Genomic DNA, 21,426 nt, shown 5'->3' with positions numbered 1-21,426 from the left:
ATTTTTATAATATAGGGGCTATTTTTTATATTTATTTTTTAAATCGTGATAATTAGTTGAAATACTATTTTTAAATGAAACTTCAAATTACATAAAGTTAAATAAAACTTAAAATAGTAAACAAAAGAAAAAATTAATCTATAAACATTTAAAAGGGTGATTGAGCTAAATAATCAATTAAAAGTAATGAATTTGTAATATAGCTAAAGATTGTCTAATAATGGCATCGTTTGGCATAGCTTTGTTTTAAAAAAAACGCTTTTAGACTGTTTTTTTTAAACTGACAGGTGTTTGGTAAGCTGTTTACAAAACAGTTGTTGCTGGTAACAAAAGCTGATTTTGCGTTTGGTAAAATAAATATATTATAGTAAAAAGACTAAAATAGACATAAAATAAATGTTTAACAATGCTATGGATAATTACGTGAGGATATTAAAGTAATTTTATATCAAATACAAAAACGCTTTTTCTAAAAGCTAAGATTCGTAGTTTTTGTGACTCGTGTACAATTTTTAAAATCGTTTTTGAATTTTTTTCTAAAACTATTTTACCAAACAGTAAGATTGCAGTTTGATTTTTGCTAACAACAAAAACAGGCTTAAAAAGCTGTGCCAAACACGCCCATTATAGCTAAAAAATGCCATAATTAGGTTTGAAAATAACTGACCATAGGATTAATTTTTTAAAAAGGGATAAATTGCTTATCATAATAGTAAAAAAAATTAGTATTTGTGTACTTTTTTTTTACAATGTAATTTTATCTACTTTGTTGAAAACTTGAAACTTTGATTATTTTGTAAGTAAATTAAGTTCAAATTCCTATTTTGCATAATGTTTACTAATATGATTGTTTAAGGATTATTTATACCGATTTCTCTAATTATATATATATATATATATATATATATATATATTATATTCTCTTAATTATTAAATTTAATGGCCTTGGAATAATTATAACGGTGGACTTCAATAATTAGACCAAATTAAATCAACGCATTTGTGCTTGTAGATCTACAACCATTCTATTCACGATCATGTGTATGAAGAATCATTTAAAATACAGTTATTACTCCACACTCAAATTAATTAGATACATTATAGTACACACTAATTAGAAATATTTCTTATCTTACTAAAATCCATGAAAGGGCTATTTGCGACGTCTCTTAATAAATGACGTCCTCATTGTATGCGTCTTAAACAATAAATAAATCAATCAAATCCTATTTTCGTCTCTCTATATAAACCTACCAACCGCGAACAACACTCCCATGCAAATTACAAGCATCATGGAGTTCATTATTTCCTCTGATCCCAAAACCCTAGTAGTAGTCGTTCTTCAAATAATAATTGTCCTAAGCCTAACCACCACACTTGTCTACGCTTCTTTCAAACTCGTATTAACAACAAACAAATCATCTCCACATAAATATTCCAAAACCACCCCCGAGCCGTCGGGGCGGCTTCCGGTGATCGGCCACCTTCACCTCCTGGGCGGGCGGGACCCGGTGGCCCGGACCCTGGGGGCGATGGCGGACCGCCACGGCCCGGTCTTCTCCCTCAGGCTGGGCCGCCAGCGGGCCCTCGTCGTGAGCGGGCCCGAGCCAGCGCGAGATTGCCTGGCCACCAACGACCGGCTCTTCGCGGACCGCCCAGCCACGGCCATCGGAAAGTACGTCGGCTACGGCGGCGCCGCCTTTGCCGTCTCCTCGTACGGAGACTACTGGCGAAACGCCCGGAAGCTCGCCGTCCTCCACCTCCTCTCCGCCCGCTGCCTCCACTCCTCTTCCGCCGCCAGAGTGTCCGAGATCGACTCCTTTGTCGCACGCCTCCACAAACTTTGCCAGAGGTTTTTTTTTTTTTTTTTTGACCTTTTTCATGTGTCTTAATATTCATGTAAAAAGACTACAAATATACTCCATTAATTTTTTATTATTATTATTTTAAAATAAATTACCTTTGATTTCCCCTATATTTCGTTAAACTATTACTCATTTTCCTTGGTTTTGAGTTTACATTTTCATTTTACGGTTTAGCTAAAATTTGTCATAATCCCTGTGTTCTCTTTAACCACTAGATCCATTATTTTTTTTAATCTCTCTAGCGCTTCATATATATCTCTTGCCGAACACGTGTTCTAAAGCTCAGTTGAGTTTGTCGATAAAATATTTTTAGCATATCTTTCCATTTATTCATAGAAAAAGTATAAATTTGTCACTACCATTAAATTTTTTGACACTGTAATATAACACTTTCAAACAATTTAATCACACAAAAAAAAAAAAAAAATTGAGACTTGGTACTTACGTTACACACCGAATATATCTAGACATATATGTAAGGAAATGAAGCGGGTATTAATTAATGCGTTGTTTTTGGTGTTTGTATATCTGTAGCGGCGGCGAGGTGAACGTGGGGGAAGAGTTGGAGAGAGCAACGTTCTCGATAAACGCGAGGCTGGTGGTGGGGCAACAAAGCGGGGAATCTCTGAAGCGGCGGTTCATGAAGGCCATCCAGGAGGCGCTTTATCTGAGCGGCGTCTTCGTGTGGTCCGACGCCGTGCCGTGGCTCGAGCCCTTCGACGTGCACGGCCACGTGGCTTCCATGAAGAGGGTGTTCCGAGAGCTGGATTTCGTGCTCCGGAACTGGCTTGACCAGCACCGCCCAAGTCGAGCTTGTCAGGAGAGAGATCTGATGGGAGCCATGTTGGAGACCTTCCAAGAGGACCACCCAGCCTTGGCGGCCTATCCCCGCGACACTGTCGTCAAAGCCACTTCTCTTGTAAGCCTTTTTTTTTATTAGCTATAATTTTCATTTACAATATTCCTTCCACTATTTGATTTTGATATAATTTTTTCTTTTCAAAATTTGTCTATATATTTAAACAATTTTTACTCTTTGAATTTTTTTGGTTGCTTTGTTTTTATCAAAAGAAAAAGTAGCTAAATAGCAAATTTAAAGTTATTGATTTGCAAAAGAGCCAAAATTTATCTAAAATTAGTGAAATAGTCAAAATGTGCAATAATTTGGTTTAAAAAAAAATTGACCCAAAGATTAATTTATTTGAAAGTGATAAATTGTTTATAATAATCGTAAATAATTTTAATGTTTTGTGTAAAAAAAATAATTAGAAACGTAAATTTGATTATTTTAATAAAAAGTTAAAACTTTGACTATTTTGCTAATCAATAAGTTTCAAATGATTATTTTGTATAATTTCCCTAGAAAAAAACTCTCAGGTGCTATCTGTTTTTTCTTCTTTTCACTTGTCAACGAAATTAAAATTAAAATTTGATGAAAAATGTAATAATATTATACCGATGTGTACTAAATTGATAATAAATTAAGTCATACATTTAAGAAAGTCTTGGTGTTGGACACAGATATTAATGCTGACAGGGTCAGAGAGCACGTCAGTGACTCTAATATGGGCGATCTCTCTCCTCCTAAACCACCCAAGCGTCCTGAAATCGGCCCAACAAGAGCTGGACCGCCACGTAGGGCCAAACCGGTGGGCCCAAGAGTCCGACCTCGAGAGCCTCAGCCTCCTCAAAGCCATCGTCAAAGAGACCCTCAGGCTCTACCCTCCGGGCCCACTCGCTGGCCCGCGCGTGGCCACCGACAACTGCCACGTGGCGGGCCACTTCGTCCCCAAGGGCACGCGCCTGATCGTGAACATCTGGAAGATCCAGCGCGACGCGCGAGTATGGGCCGAGCCAAACGAGTTCAGGCCCGAGCGGTTCTTGGGCCGAGGGATTGATGCGGGGTTCGATTTCGGGTACGTTCCGTTCGGGTCGGGTCGGAGATCTTGTCCCGGAAGGGGTCTGGGGCTTCTCGTGGTGGAGCTGATCTTGGCGAGGCTGGTTCAGGGGTTTGATATGAGGACCCACGATGGCAAAGCCGTGGATATGAGAGAAGGCTTAGGAATCGCTTTGCCCAAGCTTAATCCTCTCAAACTCCTTCTCTCTCCTCGCCTTCCTGATCATCTTTACGTGTGAAATCATCATGTAAATAAATGTGCAACGTTGTTATAAGCTATATATATTAAATAAACTGAAGTAATGTCCATGGTGCTGATGAATTTGTGCTCATAAAATTATGAGAGTACAATAGTGTGTTAAGTCTAATGAATATGTATATATTTTTTTAATGAAATATTTAATATTTAATGATTATTCACTGTGTTAACAGTGTTTTAACCATAGTGTAAAAAAATTATGAAACATTAATCAAAATAAGTTTACATGTATAAACTAAGAAAATAAAACGATACTTACATGCTAATTTCATTTCACCTCATTTTCCCAACGTTTTCCAAGACATTGGCTTTTCAAGTTTGTCCTTTACATGTAAGGATTCTCAAATCTCAAATGTAATCATTATTTGTGATGATAACTCTTCCTTTTAGTTTAAGCATGGGCGGAGCTACTAAGCAGACGAGCGGGGCAAATGTCCCTCTTGAACTTTTGAAAATTATAATTTTTACTCTAAATTTTATAGGCATTTATATTTTTAGCTCAAATTTAATTAATTTTTTTTAAACTTGTCAACCTTGATTTTTTTTTAATTTACCCCTCATGTCTGAAATTCCTAAGTCTGTCATTGTGTTCAAGACTTCAAGCACATCGAATTTTAATACAAAAGCTTGGACGCCTTTGCAGTGAGTGTCGAGGAGATAGTGCCCTAATGGAATAAATTTGTATCGAGGCCATTCATTCTTAGGATTATGGGAGGTCGGCCGACAAGGACATTATCGTCCGCCTATCTATACAAAATCTAAATTGATAGGTGTTAGTAGGTCAAAACTTAAATTTAAAGGCCCATATATACAATAGTCATTTGTTGTTCATTATGTGTAAATATAAATTAGTTGATTACTATAATGTTTAAATAATTTATTTTGAATTGTTAATGAAAACATATTTTTTTCACAATATTCGTACGAGAAAAGAAAGAAAAAAAAACATAGATTAATAGATAACTTTTGTCATAGACATAGGGGTAATTTAGTTTGGAAATTCGACTAGAGTAAATCTATCAAATAGACTTTTTATTATTATTATTATAGTTATTTTTAAAAATAATCAAGGTTTTTGAAAAAAAATTCCCGCCCCCGATATCAGTATGACGGAGAGGAAAAAGAGGCCCCATAACATCTCATTCAAAGATGACATCAACCGATATGATCTCCTGCACAAGGGCGGGAGTTCCCTCACATTACAAAATCCAGAGAAATCATATTTACTAAACCATATTTATTTTAGGGAGCCCGAACAAAATAGCAAAGTCAAACGTTGTAATAGTCAAAATAGCCAACTTTTGGTTTATTTTTAATGTGTAGCCAATATACCACATTAACAGTAAAAAAATAAAATTTGCCCTTCATTTAAATAATATCAAATCAAAATATTTGGAAGATTCTCGCGTCCAAAAAAGAAAGAAATGAAATTGGAATCGCGTGAATAAATGCCAACTAAAACAGATTCACCGTGATAAATGCATATCTGACAAATCCACCGTGATAAATGCTTATCTTTCAAACACGCAACTAAACCTACACCACACGAGAAAAAATTCAAAAACAAAGTCAATTAACAGCAATTAACAGATATTAACGTTAATTAACAAATATTAACGTTAATTAACAGGATTGAAATCGTTCAAAAACCTACATAACAGCAATTAACAGATATTAACGTTAATTATCAGGATTGAAATCGTTCCACACATGAATCAATGAGTGAAAAATATTCAATCAAATCTCTAATTTAACATCTAATTTACGTTGCAATCAAATTAAATAGGCAAAAAAAATTTATTGTCTGCGATTTACTGATACAAACAGATTAAATACAAAGGACCAACACCAGATTGTCAACAGCAATTAACAAGAATTAACAGAAATTAACATGATTGAAAACAAGATCTTTAATTCCTGTACAAATATCAAACATAGAATTAACATAAATTAACATGATTGAAAACAAGATCTTTAATTCAGAAATTAATATATTAAAAATGAATATATTACATTTTCTCTTAGCAAAACTTAGAGAGATGTGATTTTCTCTATCACCTTCACCTGCAACTCAGAAAAGAATTGATTTAAATGAATAAGGTATTTATAAACAAACAACTTCGTCGAAAAAAAATGTTACTTGACGTACCAGAAGATGTACATTTATACATGTTTGACGAGATGATTCACCCAAAAACCATGAAAAACAAGCACACCATGGCGGTGTAGGCGTGGGTCCCGACGCTGGGCCTTCTCGCTGCGGTGGGGGTACGGACACTACGCGTACATTCGAAACTCGTCGGAGGCGAAGATCGCCTCTTCTCCGACGCCAAACTGAGCTTGGTCGACGAATTCGTACAGCCCCGCTGGGCTCATCACTCTTCTCAACATTGTCGTTGAATTGTTTTATTTTTCTTCTTTTTGTAGTAATAATAATATTGGGCAATTAAAATAGAATATCTTGGCAATCAAATCATAAATATGTTGGCAATCAATTTTGATTTTTTTTAATTATATATTTTTTAAATTAAAAAGGGCAAAACTGGAAGCAAAAATATTGGCTTAAACGTCACGTCAGCGAAATTGACTATTTCTCTAAATAAATGTAAATGTTGGCTAATATGCAATCTCAACGTTTGAATGTGGCTAACCCGTCTAATTTTTCTTTATTTTATTGTAAAATATTTTTGCCCATTTTATTTTATTTAAATAAAATGTAACTTTTCTTATGTAGATTTATAAGACTTAAAATAAAAATAAAAAACTCTTTACAATATCCCTTAAAAAAAAAATCATTTTTTACGCTCAAAATTCCTACATATCTTTAAAATTGTATTTGGGCACAATACTGGAATATCTAGTAAAAAAATCATTTGAGGCAAGTTTAAAAGGTTATTCAATTCCACTTCGTCGGTGTTTTATCATCTCTACGGCTCTACGTCGAGAAAAGCTGATCAGCCAATCATTCAGTCGCCCAGCAGCCAGAATCGCGAATCCATGGCCACCAATTTCTGGACCTCCTCTCACTTGTTCGTTCTCGAGAAACAAATCCTCATTACTTTTCCCCTTTTATGTTCCGATTTTGCCCTTTATGATTTCTCGTCTTCTTTGTTTCTTTTCTTCAGCAAGCAACTTTTGGATCAGGAAGAAGTGGATGTGGTCAATCAAATGGACAAGGAGAGAGGAGTTACGCTTGAAGACTTTAAGCTCATCAAAATGCACATGGCGATCTGTACGTGCTGCGCTATAATTTCATTCTGTTTTTTCTCTTCCAAATTTCAGTTTGTTTTATGATTTCAAATTTCCATTTCAGATATAGGAAAATTGGCAACGCAAGTTAAAGTCAGACAGAGGTTAGGTTTGATCTTACTTTTTAATTTGATTGTATGTTCTTTCATGAGATATCTCTTGCTCTGCAATGCTTCACAATATATTCACAAGTTCTTGAATAATAAGAGAAAAACGCCTTTTTTCGCAAACTCTGTGCTCAATCCGGAAAATAGCTGTGTGTGATCACAAAATTTAGCTGTAGCCTGGCTAGTTATTTGTATTGTTTATTAACTGAGAACATACAAATGTACTCGATGTTTCGTTTTTGAAAAACAAATGGTGTTTGCTACTCATATGACATTGAAATTCATTTAAAAAACTTCCTTTTTAGGGTTTAGGGAAATCTGAATTCGATACATCATTTTGAAACATGTCGAAAATCTTTTACTAGGAGTTAATTAGTAGAAGAAACATTTATAACCTTATATCTGAACTCAAACAATGAGCTTTTTTTAATATATGTATATATATATATATGTATGTGTATATATATATATATATATATATATATATATATATATATATATTATTTTTGTTTCTCCAGGGTTGTAGCTACTGCAGTGACGTATATGAGACGTGTGTATACCAGGTAATTTTATTGATCGATTAGTATATATCGAAGAATCCGATTAATAGTTACATAGCCCGACGAAACCATCTGTGAGAATATGTCCTTATTTCAGGAAGAGTATGACAGAATATGACCCGCGTCTTGTAGCGCCGACGTGCCTATACCTGGCGTCGAAAGCCGAGGAAAGTACTGTACAAGCTAGGCTGATTGTATTCTACAACAAAAAACAATGTAATCGTTTCTTAAGAATGTGATATATTTGAAGTTTATTACCCTTGAGAACATAATTCCTGTTATAAAAAAAAAGCGTTCCATTTTGGGTTGCAGATTCAGACGACAGGTTTAAATACGAGATCAAAGACATACTAGAGATGGAAATGAAGATTTTAGAAGCTATTAACTACTATCTTGTTGTGTTTCATCCTTATCGTTCCTTGACTCAGTACGTTTTTTTTTTAATATATTTTTTTTAAATTTGTGAAACACTCAATTCCATATTTTCCCGGTCGTAGTGTTGAGTTAAGCGCATAGCAACTAAACGAATACACGGGTAATGAAACAAAAACGAATGAAAAACGAGAAGAAAACTTATATCGCACACAGAAAATGAAAGATGAAGATAGTGAGTATCCTTGATTTGTGGATCAACAATCCTACATCCAAGTCAGGGCTAGAATGACCTATTTCGATCCACTATAATCAGTGTTTTAGTACAGGCCTTAATTGAACACTCTATTAAGAACAACTGCCTAATATCTTATACAATACGAGCTCACTCTTCTCAGTATCTAAACAATATGATATGTCTACGACACAGCTCTTTAAAATCTATTATTTGTGTATTATTTTCTTGATCAGATACACTCGCTGTCTCTTTTGGCAGGCTCCTTCAGGATTCAGGCCTGCATGATATCAGTATGACCCAATTGACTTGGTAAATTTCTCCAATAATTTCTTCAAAATCGTGTTTAAGTTTTTAGAAGATTTCTTTGTTCTTTTGTCTTATTGGTTGTGTGATTAAAAAAATTAACAGGGGAATCGTGAACGACACATACAAGATGGACTTGATGCTTGTTCATCCACCCCATATGATTTCTCTAGCTTGCATATATATTGCCAGCGTTCTCCGGGAAAAGGACGCCACTTCGTGGTTCGAAGAGCTTCATGCTGATATGAATGTGGTGAGTTATTCTCTGGCGTCTTTATTCTTTAGTTAGAGAGTCTAATATATAACTGTTTTAAGCTATTTGACTCTGATGATAAAGATTGCTTTGGTAGAAAGTGTAAATATTTCTGAAAATAGTCTGATTTCTTATAGAAACCGACCCTACGTGATTCAGTTATAGTGTAGTATTTACTGTTTACTTAGCTGAAGGTCTCAACAGGAAGCTTATTCAAACGGAATAATAAGATCATATCTGAGGAATTAGATATTAAAAAAAATATAATATGAGTATTTGAATGATTAAATCCTATTCGGACAGGAATGATAAGATAATATGAGATTATTTGAGCATTAATATAATTTTCTCAAAAAATTTAGTAGTAAAAGAATACCATTTCCATATTTGATTCCGGTTAGGCTAAATTCAGATTATCACAAAACCTAAATGAGAAACATGCTTCAACAAGAAAGAAAATGCTACTAATACTATGTTCTGCTCCCAATTAATTTCAACGACCATTGTGTATGACGAGCTTTCATTTATTTTGACGATTTCTTGCAATGTAGGAACAAAATTAGTTACAGCAAATAACATTCTGTCGGACTCTACGACGATAATTGACATTTCTTTGTTTGTTTCTTCTTTGATAATTGACCAGTTCTCTTTTCATTAAAAAAATGTATGCAGTCATATGGTAGTTTGTCCCTAAAATAAAATGGTAATATGTTTGTTTTATGAATTTAAGTATTGAAGTCATTTGCAGGTGAAAAATATATCGATGGAGATACTAGACTTCTATGAAAACCACAGAATGGTCACGGAGGACAGAGTTAATGTTGCTCTAAGCAAGATCACTCCGAAGCTATAGATTTGGTAAACTAGCCAACCGAGTTCAGAACTGTCATAGTTTTCGATGCCCAAAATTTTTTATCGGTTGAACAATCTCTGAAAAGAGTAAAATGGCTGTGGCATCAAATAAATCTCTTGTGAAAACTCTTGGCCTTTACAGCAGAGTTTCTTTTGCCATTAGTTAACTTGTTTCTATGAAGTTCATTTTTCCTGTTCTTTTTTAGCTGTAGATATCTTTACTGTGCCACTTATATGCTATGCTCTTGAGCATTTGGTACTTATTATAGTTCTTGGATTGGAATAAAGCAAAGTATTAAGAAAATTAATAATAATAATAATCATATGATGTCAACAAGACCAGAGATCACTTTGAGATACCCTCGGAAAGACATTGATAAAGTAAATTATATAAACTAAAGGTATAATATTTTTCAGCTGAAATCAAACATATGCCTCCAGCTTTCATCTCATTTAGTTCTTCTTCCCCTTCTTTGCCAGCTTTTTCTCTGTAATACATAAAATTATTTGTTCAGAAATAAGAAATCAAATTAGAGACAACAAATACACAGAACTTCTTGAACGTGACATCCATGTTCTTGCCGTGTTTAAATTTTACTCCTCTCTTTACGCGATCTTTTACTTTGACCCTAATGTATACCTACATATTTAAATTATTAAGCAATTTATTTGTACTAGCGTATTAGCTTTTAGTATAAATTATATTTCCTTATATTTTACATGTCTCTCGGTTATTATAATCTTATTTATTTATTCATTAATTAAAATTTAAAGGCCACATAAAGAAAAATGAAGTAGAAAGTGTACCGAGTTTCCTCTTCGCTTCAGATTTTGCAAAGAAATCTCTCCACTCGTCAGTTAGTATGAACACAGGATCATCGTCGTCGTCCTCAAATTCCTCTTCTTCTATTACTTCATTTTCCTTGTCCTTTAACATCGACCTGAGAAACGAAGCCCAAGCCGCGTGAATGAATCTCATACGAAATCGCGAATAATTCGAGGACAGAAGTACTGTGAAATTACGATTGATGAGAATCTGGATATTGGCCGAGCTCGGAAGTTTCAGCGGGGACTACGACGACGTCGTTTGGATTTGTAGGCATGGAGGCGAAATTAGGGCATACGTGGCGGCGGTGGAGTATGTTATGGGGGCAGAGGAATAGCTGAGAGTGATGGCCATGGTGATGATGACGATGGCAATGATGATGATGGCAATGATGATGATTATGAGAGGGAACATAGCATGGTCTCCACATGATTACCGTGGTGGGTGTTAAACGTGTCGTGTTTTGCACTTTAAATACAAATTTCCTTGTGTGTGTGTGTGTGTTTGGCGAACTTGTTTTCTCAAAGATTTCAAAATAATTAATTTAAGTGTCCAAATATTTAATTCACTATTCTTTAATACACTTTTCATATATCAAATAGTTTTAAAACTAATTTCATCATCAAAATTAGGTGACAAAATTAAAATTTTTTTTTATCATGTCTTCAATTTAGTTAATTCAATTTTAAAATACGCAAACATGTTACATAATTTCAATCAAGATAACATGATTTCAAAAATTTTAACAGTGTCTTCAAAAAATTTAATCCACTTATAACATAAAAAAATAGTTAAAAATCAAGTTTGAATCCCTCATCTAAACTAATAACAAAATATATGAAGTCTAATCATTTGCAACGAAGTGTCAAAATATTTAATCCTGATTTCAAAATATTTAATCCACTCATCTATAATAAAAACTCAAACCGAAGAAGAAGAAGAAGAAGAAGAAGAAGAAGAAGAAGAAGAAGAAGAAGAAGAAGAAGAAGAAAACGGCGATGGTGGTAGTGATGACAATCGACGACGATGGATATGGAAATCGAAGAGGGTGGTGATGAAAATCGACAACGATGTTCGACGGAGATCGACGACGATGGATATGGAAATCGAAGAGGGTGGTGATGAAAATCGACAACGACGATCTCTAGATCACCGACCTAAATTTAGTAAAAGGTCGCGTCGGCTCTCCTCTGGTAGAAGATGGTCGAATCAGTCTGCCGGAGATTCATCGTCGTCATCGACGATTCCAAACTCGTCGACCAAATCGAAGCCTTAGGCCTCGCCATGCCCGTCAAGATCGTCCTGTTTTGCTTGAGCTTCACCGCCGAGATGAAGACAGAATTGAAAAAGATGGTGATGGCGTTCGGCGAAGATGATGACGACGATCAAACGACATGTCAAACTAGGTTCTGGTACCGAGAGCGTTTTTGCATATAGGTCGATTGAAGTATTTCGGTAAACAGAGGTATTTTGTGTATAAGGGTTACTTTGCCTCAACTTTGAAAAATTTGGTTATTTTGCCATATCCAAACTTTAAAATGGTTAGATAGCCGCATCGTCCATTACAAAAATACGCTATTTGATTTATTTTTTTAAAATTTATTGACATATCAGGTCACCAGTTTATGTGCCTTCTTGACTTTGTGGGTTCTTAGGTATTGCTCCAGATTTTGAGCTCAATTGCAATTGGTGAAATTCATGGCTCAACACTCAGGTTTAGAAATTACAAATTAGGAATGAATATCTATTCAAGAACCTTGTGTCGAAAAAGGTGGCATAATAAAACAAGCTTCTAAAACGTGGTGCTTATTCTTCTCCTCACACGAAGAAAAAATCCCCACGTACACTCCATCTCCAAGTTTACAAAATTGTTGTCGTTTTCAGAGTGGATCATCACCTCATATACTCTCAACCCAACTATACTTTTTTTAGCATAAATATGGACAAACAAATAAGTGACAAGTAGTTTTCTCAGATGCCCTTTTAGCCACTTGCGAAGCTTTTCTTTTTAATAAAAAAAAAGTAGCAATGAAGGTTTTGAGGTGTAAAACCAATCAGATTCTAATATTTCCACACCACATAATATATATATTAATTTTAAAGATTATTTACATACACAGAACGTTCGATTGTTGGAATATGCTAATTGACTTAAGATACTAAACTCTTAGATAATTTCAAAACATCTATTTTGGGTGACACTACTTTTTATCTGTGAGGTCTCTTCGAGAGTGAAGACATGAGTCAAAATCTTCGCAAACGCAATTTGCAAATTAGTTGTAATTTGAGCTTATTAAATTCTTTTATATAATCAAATATAGAATGTATGGACGAAAAAATAGTAAAAAAAAAAAAAAAACTCCAAGATGACGTGACACACATTACACTATAATGAGCGTAAAATTTTAAAGAATTCGTGTGCCTTACGTAATTTGACTGCTCTTGGTTGGGTTGGTGAACTTGTACCATGTATCTCCAACCTTTGACTAATTAAACATACGAATAAATGAAATATAATAATATAAAGCTAATCTATGAATACCTTACAATATGATCATGGACACACGACATTTCCATTGCACAGAAATAAAGCATAGAGAAATTTCATAATATAAACGAAATAATTTTAAAAATATTAAGAAAGAATTTCTTATTTGTAAAATATCTAAAGATAAATTTTTTACTAAAAAATAGACAAAAATATATTTTCAAGACATTTAATTTTAATTTTTTTTAAATTATTTTAAACTCTATCATTGAAAAAATATTAAATTTCATCGTATTTTATTGTAATATAACGTACTTTGTCGTAATTTATTGAAATTAATTAAAGGTAAGATAAATAGAGCAAATATCGATTTTTTTTTCCAACAACGACTACAAAAAGAGTCATAATTCATCTTATTTAAATATACGATAAAATATTTTATAAAATACAATGCATTACGATCACCTTTGAATATCATCATAATTCATAGTATTTTATGGTATTTTTTGGAATTTATTTGAATAAAAAGAAACAACGATTCTTTTTTTAGTCGTTGCAAAAAAGAGTCGATGTTTTCTCTATTTTCCTTAGTTTTTATTAAATCCAATGAATTACATAAAATACGATGACATTTAATATTTTTCAATGATACAATTAAAAAAAAATTTGTTTGAATGACCCGAAAGGTATTTCGTCCGTTTTTGGGTAAAAAGTCTATTTGTTGATATTTTACAAGTAAGAGGTCAATTTTTGACATTTCTTAAATTATTAGGTCTATATCATGAAATTTCTCAAAGCAAACAGTATAAATATATCTATACATTTTAAATTAAATCGAAAATATTTTAAGTATAAAATATTGGTAATTTATTTTTTTAAGGAAAATATTGCTATTTTATTGGTTTATTATTATGAGTGATTTATTTCAAGAAAGTATCATGTTTTAGCGAAAATGTGATGTTTATACTAGTTTATTTTAAAATATTACTTTTGCTTTACTATGCTTTACAAATTCCCCTGGAAGAACTTAAATATTTGATAAAAAGCTCTTTGATATAGTCATATAAAAACTCAAACTTTGCTATATATCCAACCTTTGATAAATTTAAAGTAAATAATCACGAGATTTTATTTAACAAAACTAAAAAGATATTAATAATTGTAAATATTTATTAATAATTATAAATAATCATCAGACTCCGATGAAATAAATACTAAAAAGTCCAAATAATGCAATATCACCATAATTAATATTTATTTAAAATTTACAAATCTTCAAATATTAATGACTTAATTACTCAATTAATTGTTTTATAAATACAATATAATTATTAGTAAAAAAAGGGTTTAAATTTAATTAGGAATATCAATGAATTACAGGCTAAAAGGTTGAACAAGAATACAAGATCCTTCTCAAACAATATCTTTGTTTTATTGTTATACTTGGCATTTACTTTAAATATCTTTTTAAGAAAGGTGCTTTCATCTTTTAAAAATAGGGATTAAATTTCTTAATAACAGATCTTATGATTATTAGGCCACTCCAATAATTTTTTTTAGAAGCTCTCAGTGAGAGGGATACTTCCTCTTTGAAAGAAGCCGAAAACTGAGATGGTGGTGCACTTACAAGGTCTACTAGAGCAACTTCAATGTATTCTACAAAATCACTTTTATAACATAATTTTGTCTGAGTCTGAGTCTGAATTTCTTAAAAATAAAATAGGATTTTTTTTTTCATTTTCTTTTTTAGCGGTGGAAAAATAAAGATTTTGGTCGGACAAGATTACAGATACATCTCCTAAAAATAGATAGGGAAAAGCGAATGTAATATCAACAAAGGTATTTATTATTGCTTTTCAGAAATAAAAACAATGGAATAATTATAATAATAATATTGACAAAGGTAACCGGATCTATAAAGCAACCCTCACTTCTCATCCGCAGCCTCTCGTACCACACCACCAACGACCACGAGCGTCTATATCTAACCACCATATCTATTCATTTCATCTGTGTACACATATAAAAACACACATACATACATATATATATATACATATACATACATACAGGCAATACATAAAAGAGGAGGAATTGCCAAATCTATGTTCCTCTCTCTAACTGGGTTCTGCTCGTTTCCCCGGAAATTCTCGCTTTGATTCGGTTCCGCTTTGTCGTTTTGTTTTTGTATTGAATTCGAGCCTCTTCCTCCAAAAAAATGGGTGCTTTGGAAGAGGGACGATTCAATGCAGAGATTGAGAACGAAGTCGAACTTTGTTGCCACGGTGGCGGCGGCGACGAGGTGGTGGGTTTTGAGGAAGAGCCTGAGACTATAGCCATTAAAGAAGCCGTGAAAACTCTTCTTCACGGCTTGAACGAAGACGTGAACAGAGAAGGCATCAGAAAGACGCCTTTCCGCGTCGCCAAAGCCCTCCGACAAGGAACCAGAGGTGAAAAAAAAAAAAAAATTATCGCTTTACCATTTTAGGACTTTGAGATAACGTACGAATTCAAAATACTAAAAAAAAAAAAAACTTGTGTTTGGATCTCTCTCTCAAGTTCAGCTACGGACAAGCGGTGAGTCACAGTTGATATGTTGGGTCGAACTGAGATCTAGAGCTGAAAAAGCAGTTGGGATTTCTTTTTTGACTGTTTTTGATAGGTTACAAGCAGAGAGTGAAGGAGATAGTCCAAGGCGCTCTGTTTCCGGAGGCGGGCGTGGACCACGGAGCGGGTCAGGCCGGTGGGGTCGGCGGGTTCGTGGTGGTTCGGGATCTCGACCACTTCTCGTACTGCGAGTCGTGTCTGCTTCCGTTTCAGGTCAAGTTCCACGTGGGTTACGTTCCGGCGGGGCAGCGCGTGGTGGGTTTGAGCAAGCTCTCCCGAGTCGCCGACGTCTTTGCGAAGCGGCTCCAAGACCCGCAACGGCTCGCCGACGAGACCTGCTCGGCGCTCCACCACGGGTTCAGGCCCGCCGGCGTGGCCGTCGTTCTCCAGTGCGAGCACCTCCAATTCCCGACCCTCGATTCGCCGGCCTCGAAAGGACGGGTCAAGTCCGTGGTCTGCTCCGGCTCGGGGGTCTTCGAGGCCGGAGGCTCCGCGGCCTGGGCCGAGTTCCTGAGCCTGCTTAAGTTCCGAGGGACCATGGTGGACCGGGACCGCGATCGGAGCCGGCCTTGGTGCCCGTTCCGGGTCCTCGGTGGTGGGTCCTCGAAGATCGAACCGGCTATGGCCGCGGCCGTGGCTTCGATCATCGGGTCGCTCGGGGAAGACCCGACGAGGAAAGAGCTCGCGGGCACGCCCGCGCGGTTCGTCGGGTGGCTCGGAAACTTCCGGAACGTCGAGATGGAGACGAAGCTCGCGAACGGGTTCGGCGGCGGAGCCGTCGGCAGCGGCGGCGGCGGCGGCGGAGAGAAGCGGATCGAGTCGGAGCTGAACTTTCCGTTCTGGTCTCAGTGCGAGCACCACTTGCTTCCGTTCCACGGCGTTGTTCACATCGGCTACATGTGCGGCGGCGAAAGCGAAAGCGAAAGCGGTCCCAATCCGGGTCGGACCTCTCGTCTCCGGTCGATAGTCCATTACTACAGCTTCAAGTTGCAAGTTCAGGAACGGCTCACGCGGCAGATAGCCGAGACGGTCTCGTCGTTTCTCGGCGATGTGATTGTGGTCGTGGAGGCGAGCCACACGTGCATGATCTCCAGAGGGATCGAGAAGTTCGGAAGCAACACGGCCACAATAGCCGTGCTTGGCCGGTTCTCAACCGACTCTGCTGCGAGAGCCAAGTTCTTGCAGGGCATTCCGGTCACCACCGCTTACTAAGAGGTCAAGGCGTTGGAGGATTTCCATGGACGCACGCTCTCGGTCCTCGGAAAGACAGAGACACTGTTCGGCGCTCTTCTGTTTAGACTGCGGAGAATGGGAAGTTTTGTTTGTCTCCTATAATTTTTACCTAAATTTTTGGTTCTTGTGCGTTGTTTCTGTTGTGGTTTTTTTCGCCAAACATTTTGTTTGTAGAGTACCCCCCCCCCCCCCCCCCCCCCCCCCCCCCCCCCCCCCCCCCCCCCCCCCCCAAAAAAGTAGAATAATCCTTCAAATCCTGAAGTATGTTTCATTTTTTTAGTTCTTATATAAAACGTAATCCTTTTCAACGATTTATCATACTTGTTTCGATTACCTGTCTTTGTACAGACATGGATACATACATATTTTATTTACTGAATCCAAGATACTACACCGATATTTCTTTACTTCTATGATATGTATAGATAGAACGGTTCAGACTTGTTTATACATATAACACACACACACACACACACACACACACACATCGCGTACCATGATTAAGCATCCTCGCCGAGCCACAGGTGGCGAATCTCATGCCACTGTATTTGTGTTTCATCTTTCGCCGGAGTCTTCACCAATTTTGCCTGTCCTTGTCTCTTGTCCTTCGCATCGACTTTCAGATTTTCTTTAATCCCTTGCATCTCATCTTTCTCTTTAGGTTCTGGGAATTTCGCCTGCCTTCTTTTTTTTGTCTCATCTTTTCCCTGAGGTCTCGGCGAATTCAGTGGTCCTTGTCTATAATCTTTTGCCTGAGGTTGTGAAGGTTTTACCTGCCCTTGAATGTCACCTGTTTCCCAAGGTTTTTGGTATTGCTCCTGAACTTGCAAGTCATATTTTGCCCGGTCTTTTGGAAAACACGCCATGATGATAGAAATTCCAAGCACAAGTAACATGAGCGTAGTCAATACCAAAAATGGAGAGTTAACCTGCACAATCTCACCAAAAGCCGGTCAAATTACAGCTTAAAATCTAATTGTAACACACTATGCTCAAACCATGTCGTGTTTTCAAATTGATTAACTGGACATAACTCAGGCATAGCAAGAGCACCGTGGATTATCCAGAACATTGAGCAGCCGTGGATTATCCAGAACATTGAGAAATAAATTAAACTCATTGCGACTTGGCACGTATGAAATTGCTTAGAAGAAATAAAAGAGACTCGGTGTATTGGAACCAGCCAACCTTGTTGATCTTGTTCCACAAGCATCTCCGGGGTAGATTTTTGTCAGCGTGCTCAAGAGCGTAGCGTAGCATGTCTACAATCGCTGACTCGGTTTCTTGATCAAGAATGTCTGCTGGCATTTACAGATCCACATATGACACTAAACAGTTAAAATCTATAGTAGTTACGTCACAAGACTAAAGCGGAAACTAATCAAACCTGGAATATCAAATATTTGTCTTGTTGGTGGGATTCCCAGTAGCTCTCCCAGATGAACGCGGATGCGAGCTCGATCAAAGTGAGAGAGTAGATCACCATGAGTTACAGCAACAAGAGGTTTGTCATCTAATTAAAAAAAGAGTAATTAATTATACATTAAGATCAGAATTACTGATAAAATAACAAAAGAAAAATATCACAAATAGAAACCAAAATATCTTGATACCCCGAAACGATACATATGGAGATTTGAAAGCGGAAGCGAATACTTCAGCGTATAATCCATCTACATCTTCAGCCCTATCCAGAGATTTCAAAATTGAGAGACCGTCAACGACAAATATAACAAAGTTGACATTTCTGATCTCATCGGAAACCCGCCCGTTGTTGCATTTTATCCTGCTTTTCAAGCTCTGATCATCCGAATCCCTGATAAGCAATTCACAGAGGCAGAGAGTCAAGGCATGTAAAATTTCCCGACCAAAAAAACGTTAAACTCTTTGTAGACTCAAAATATCGGGACCTTGTAACAGGCTGTCCGTTGCGAACGCCTCTTGTCATCCAACGCTCCAACATTTCGGCATTCTCTTTCGAGTCATCAGATAGGCTACGAGTGTCGTAGAGACAAAAAGATGTTGAGCCTCTCGGGATCATGTACTCCTGAAGGAACAAAGTTCCCTCTCCAGCAGACGAATTATCTGTCACAACAAAAACTCAATTTTTTTTTTTTTGTTAACCAATAGCGTTCTTTTACAATATAGCAGTAAGGCTAAGTACTGTACACGTCACTTGGGCTCTTTCCAAAGCGAATTCGTCATCTTCAAACACTCTGGAAATCCGATTCACAAGGCTACTCTTTCCAGCTCCTTTAGGTCCTACCAATAGTATAGATGTAGTGACCGGAACATCATAATCACTTGATTCCGTGCCACCCGACTTTTCGATCCATGCTCTGGGCTTGTAGCTGCTAGGTTTTATCACACCAAAAGTTTTTTTTAGCTTAGATTTGATCAGGTCCTAATATCGAGTATATACTTCTCTTGAACATTTCCTTTTTTGTTTTTTTTTAGTTTATGCTAGAGTGTGAAAGAATACCTAATTTCATTGCGATCTTTTAACAAAATACCTCAAGATTTTGGCTTTTGCTTCTTTCAAGCCCTGACTCCGATCCTGAAAATCCTCGTGACTCCGCAAGATTTCTCTCAAGTCTCTATCTCTCCTTTTCTGTTTAGTTTCGAGGTCCGAATTAGCCACAAAACGTCCAAAATTATCACGCTTCATGCTTAAACCACCATCCCTAGTAGTACCAGTAATAGCAGTAGTAAATTGAGAAAGAAGCTCCGATTTTCACAAAATCATCTCGGTAAGAGAATAATGAATTCAGTCTATGATATCGTACCAAACAAACGAAGAAGAACAGTGGGAAAATTCATGATCAATTGAAGAAGAATCTTCTCCTGAGAAGAAGAAAAAAACATGTCAGCTGTTACAGCGATGAGTCGAAATCAACTATATTCTCATCGTTTTGGGCGTGATAAGGAAAATAAAAGAAAAACTCCATATGCTTTTTACACATTATTGGTACCTGGATACGAGACGGCCATGTTATAATCAATATCACCTCCCATGATTGTTCGTGAAGCTCAAACTTTTTTTTTTTTCCCTTATTTTCTCTTCTTTTTTTTTTTTTTTTTTTTGGTAGCATAAATAAATAATAAATAGAGGGGACATAGTTTTGGTCCTTTTGGATGGGAAAAAGGGATTATAAAATTTTTATTATAGTAAATAATAATATCTATATATGTACACAATGAATGAGGCTAAACTATCACGGACTACGCGGGTAACATATTAATTCGTTGAGTAGCATAGTTTTAAATTTTTTTGTAGCATTTTAATATGTTTATTACGAGAGAAATTACATTATTTTTTTTTTAATATTATAGAATTACACTTAAATAGTTTAGTATTTTGACAAATTTCAGTAACTTGGTTATATATATATATATATATATATATATATATATATATATATATGTTATTTTACTCTAAAATTGCTCAAAAGTATATCCTCTTCTGGCTTACCTTCAGACAAATTTTTGTTGTTGAAAGAGTCCAAAAAAAATTCTTGACAGTCCGAGTCTTAAGCCACTTAGACAATGACCTGAAGTCTCAAATTTTGTGTAGAAGAAATTCCTAAAAAAATGCATCAAATTTTAGGAAAAAATTCTCAATTTTTTTGGAAAATAAGTTATTATATCTAATTTCTTTCTAATATATCTTTAATAAACTATACGGAAATGGCCGGATCTACTACTCATTTCAGTAGTTTTGACCAAAATATAGAGTTTCTTGTTTTGGACACTTTTAATAGTTGCTTAAGTGAGCAAGTACATATTTGCCCTTCTTCTTCATTCTTCACGTTATCTTCTTCTTCTTCTCTCCTCACCCGCGCGACATTGGAGAGCAAACAGAGCAAGGAAAAAAAAAATTCCAGACCACATCATCCAAGCTCTCTTCCCGGCCGGCCACCCAAAATCATCACCGCCACCTTTCCTCGCCTTCCTTCTTCTTTTCCTATTCCCGCGCGCCACCACCGAGTCTCCTCCATCGCGCGACTCACAGCCACCGATCCTCCACCGCGCGCGCCGGCCGAGAGAAGGGAGAACGCTGCTGCCGCCGAGGCCCAGCTTGGACGCGCACCTCGACCACTCCGATCATCTTCTCCTTGCTTAGCTCTCTCGCGTGGATCGCTGCCAAGGAACGAGCCCAGGCGCGCGACCACCGAGTCTCCTCGAGCGCTTGACCGCCGTGAAGTGTGCGCCGCCGCGAGCTAGGAGAAACGCCGGGAGGGAGAGAGAGCTTGTAGAGGAGGCTGGATTTCAGGAACATAGAGAGGTGATGAGATTTCTTCAGATTGGAATACATGT

General features: G+C 36.4%; 5 protein-coding genes across 9 annotated transcripts; 3 read left to right on the top strand and 2 right to left on the bottom strand.

The window, feature by feature from the left end:
- The first annotated feature begins 1,277 nt into the window (after positions 1-1,277).
- On the top strand, positions 1,278-4,177 carry CYP82G1 (cytochrome P450, family 82, subfamily G, polypeptide 1). The gene is made up of 3 exons (XM_089621804.1): positions 1,278-1,852; positions 2,400-2,784; positions 3,387-4,177. Exons 1-3 carry the CDS (start codon positions 1,293-1,295, stop codon positions 3,999-4,001), a joined length of 1,560 nt encoding a protein of 519 aa, XP_089477930.1. The 5' UTR covers positions 1,278-1,292; the 3' UTR covers positions 4,002-4,177.
- A 2,688-nt stretch (positions 4,178-6,865) lies between these two features.
- LOC149388045 (cyclin-C1-2-like) lies at positions 6,866-10,152 on the top strand. Its single transcript, XM_089623837.1, has 9 exons — positions 6,866-7,050; positions 7,147-7,253; positions 7,335-7,374; positions 7,896-7,940; positions 8,035-8,153; positions 8,250-8,364; positions 8,806-8,856; positions 8,956-9,103; positions 9,852-10,152. Exons 1-9 carry the CDS (start codon positions 7,019-7,021, stop codon positions 9,954-9,956), a joined length of 762 nt encoding a protein of 253 aa, XP_089479963.1. The 5' UTR covers positions 6,866-7,018; the 3' UTR covers positions 9,957-10,152.
- A 48-nt stretch (positions 10,153-10,200) lies between these two features.
- Positions 10,201-11,281, bottom strand: LOC149388044 (uncharacterized). Its single transcript, XM_089623839.1, has 3 exons — positions 10,979-11,281; positions 10,763-10,896; positions 10,201-10,443 (listed from the first exon to the last, which is right to left on the bottom strand). Exons 1-3 carry the CDS (start codon positions 11,209-11,211, stop codon positions 10,409-10,411), a joined length of 402 nt encoding a protein of 133 aa, XP_089479965.1. The 5' UTR covers positions 11,212-11,281; the 3' UTR covers positions 10,201-10,408.
- Positions 11,282-15,130: 3,849 nt separating this feature from the next.
- LOC149388043 (GTP cyclohydrolase I) lies at positions 15,131-17,296 on the top strand. Its single transcript, XM_089622006.1, has 2 exons — positions 15,131-15,719; positions 15,932-17,296. The coding sequence occupies exons 1-2, from the start codon at positions 15,488-15,490 to the stop codon at positions 17,086-17,088; spliced, it is 1,389 nt and encodes a 462-aa protein (XP_089478132.1). The 5' UTR covers positions 15,131-15,487; the 3' UTR covers positions 17,089-17,296.
- Positions 17,297-17,524: 228 nt separating this feature from the next.
- LOC149388042 (uncharacterized) lies at positions 17,525-20,241 on the bottom strand. 5 transcript variants are annotated; one of them, XM_089622005.1, is made up of 10 exons: positions 20,082-20,241; positions 19,896-19,953; positions 19,623-19,793; positions 19,279-19,463; positions 19,020-19,194; positions 18,723-18,925; positions 18,497-18,622; positions 18,298-18,410; positions 17,883-18,038; positions 17,525-17,816 (listed from the first exon to the last, which is right to left on the bottom strand). In XM_089622005.1, the coding sequence occupies exons 1-10, from the start codon at positions 20,122-20,124 to the stop codon at positions 17,610-17,612; spliced, it is 1,437 nt and encodes a 478-aa protein (XP_089478131.1). In that variant the 5' UTR covers positions 20,125-20,241; the 3' UTR covers positions 17,525-17,609. The 5 variants fall into 5 exon arrangements, with proteins under 5 accessions (XP_089478131.1, XP_089478127.1, XP_089478128.1 ...); XM_089622001.1 differs by having other exon boundaries at positions 17,525-18,038; XM_089622002.1 differs by having other exon boundaries at positions 17,525-18,038; positions 18,298-18,407; positions 20,082-20,240.
- Positions 20,242-21,426: the final 1,185 nt, after the last annotated feature.

The sequence above is a fragment of the Urtica dioica genome, chromosome 8, assembly GCF_054948205.1.
Source record: "Urtica dioica subsp. dioica isolate 48M chromosome 8, U.dioica_male_clone48M_v1_H2, whole genome shotgun sequence".
Lineage (NCBI taxonomy): Eukaryota > Viridiplantae > Streptophyta > Magnoliopsida > Rosales > Urticaceae > Urtica > Urtica dioica.
The sequence above is the reverse complement of the archived record's forward strand: the minus strand, read 5'-3'. Positions and strand labels throughout refer to the sequence as shown.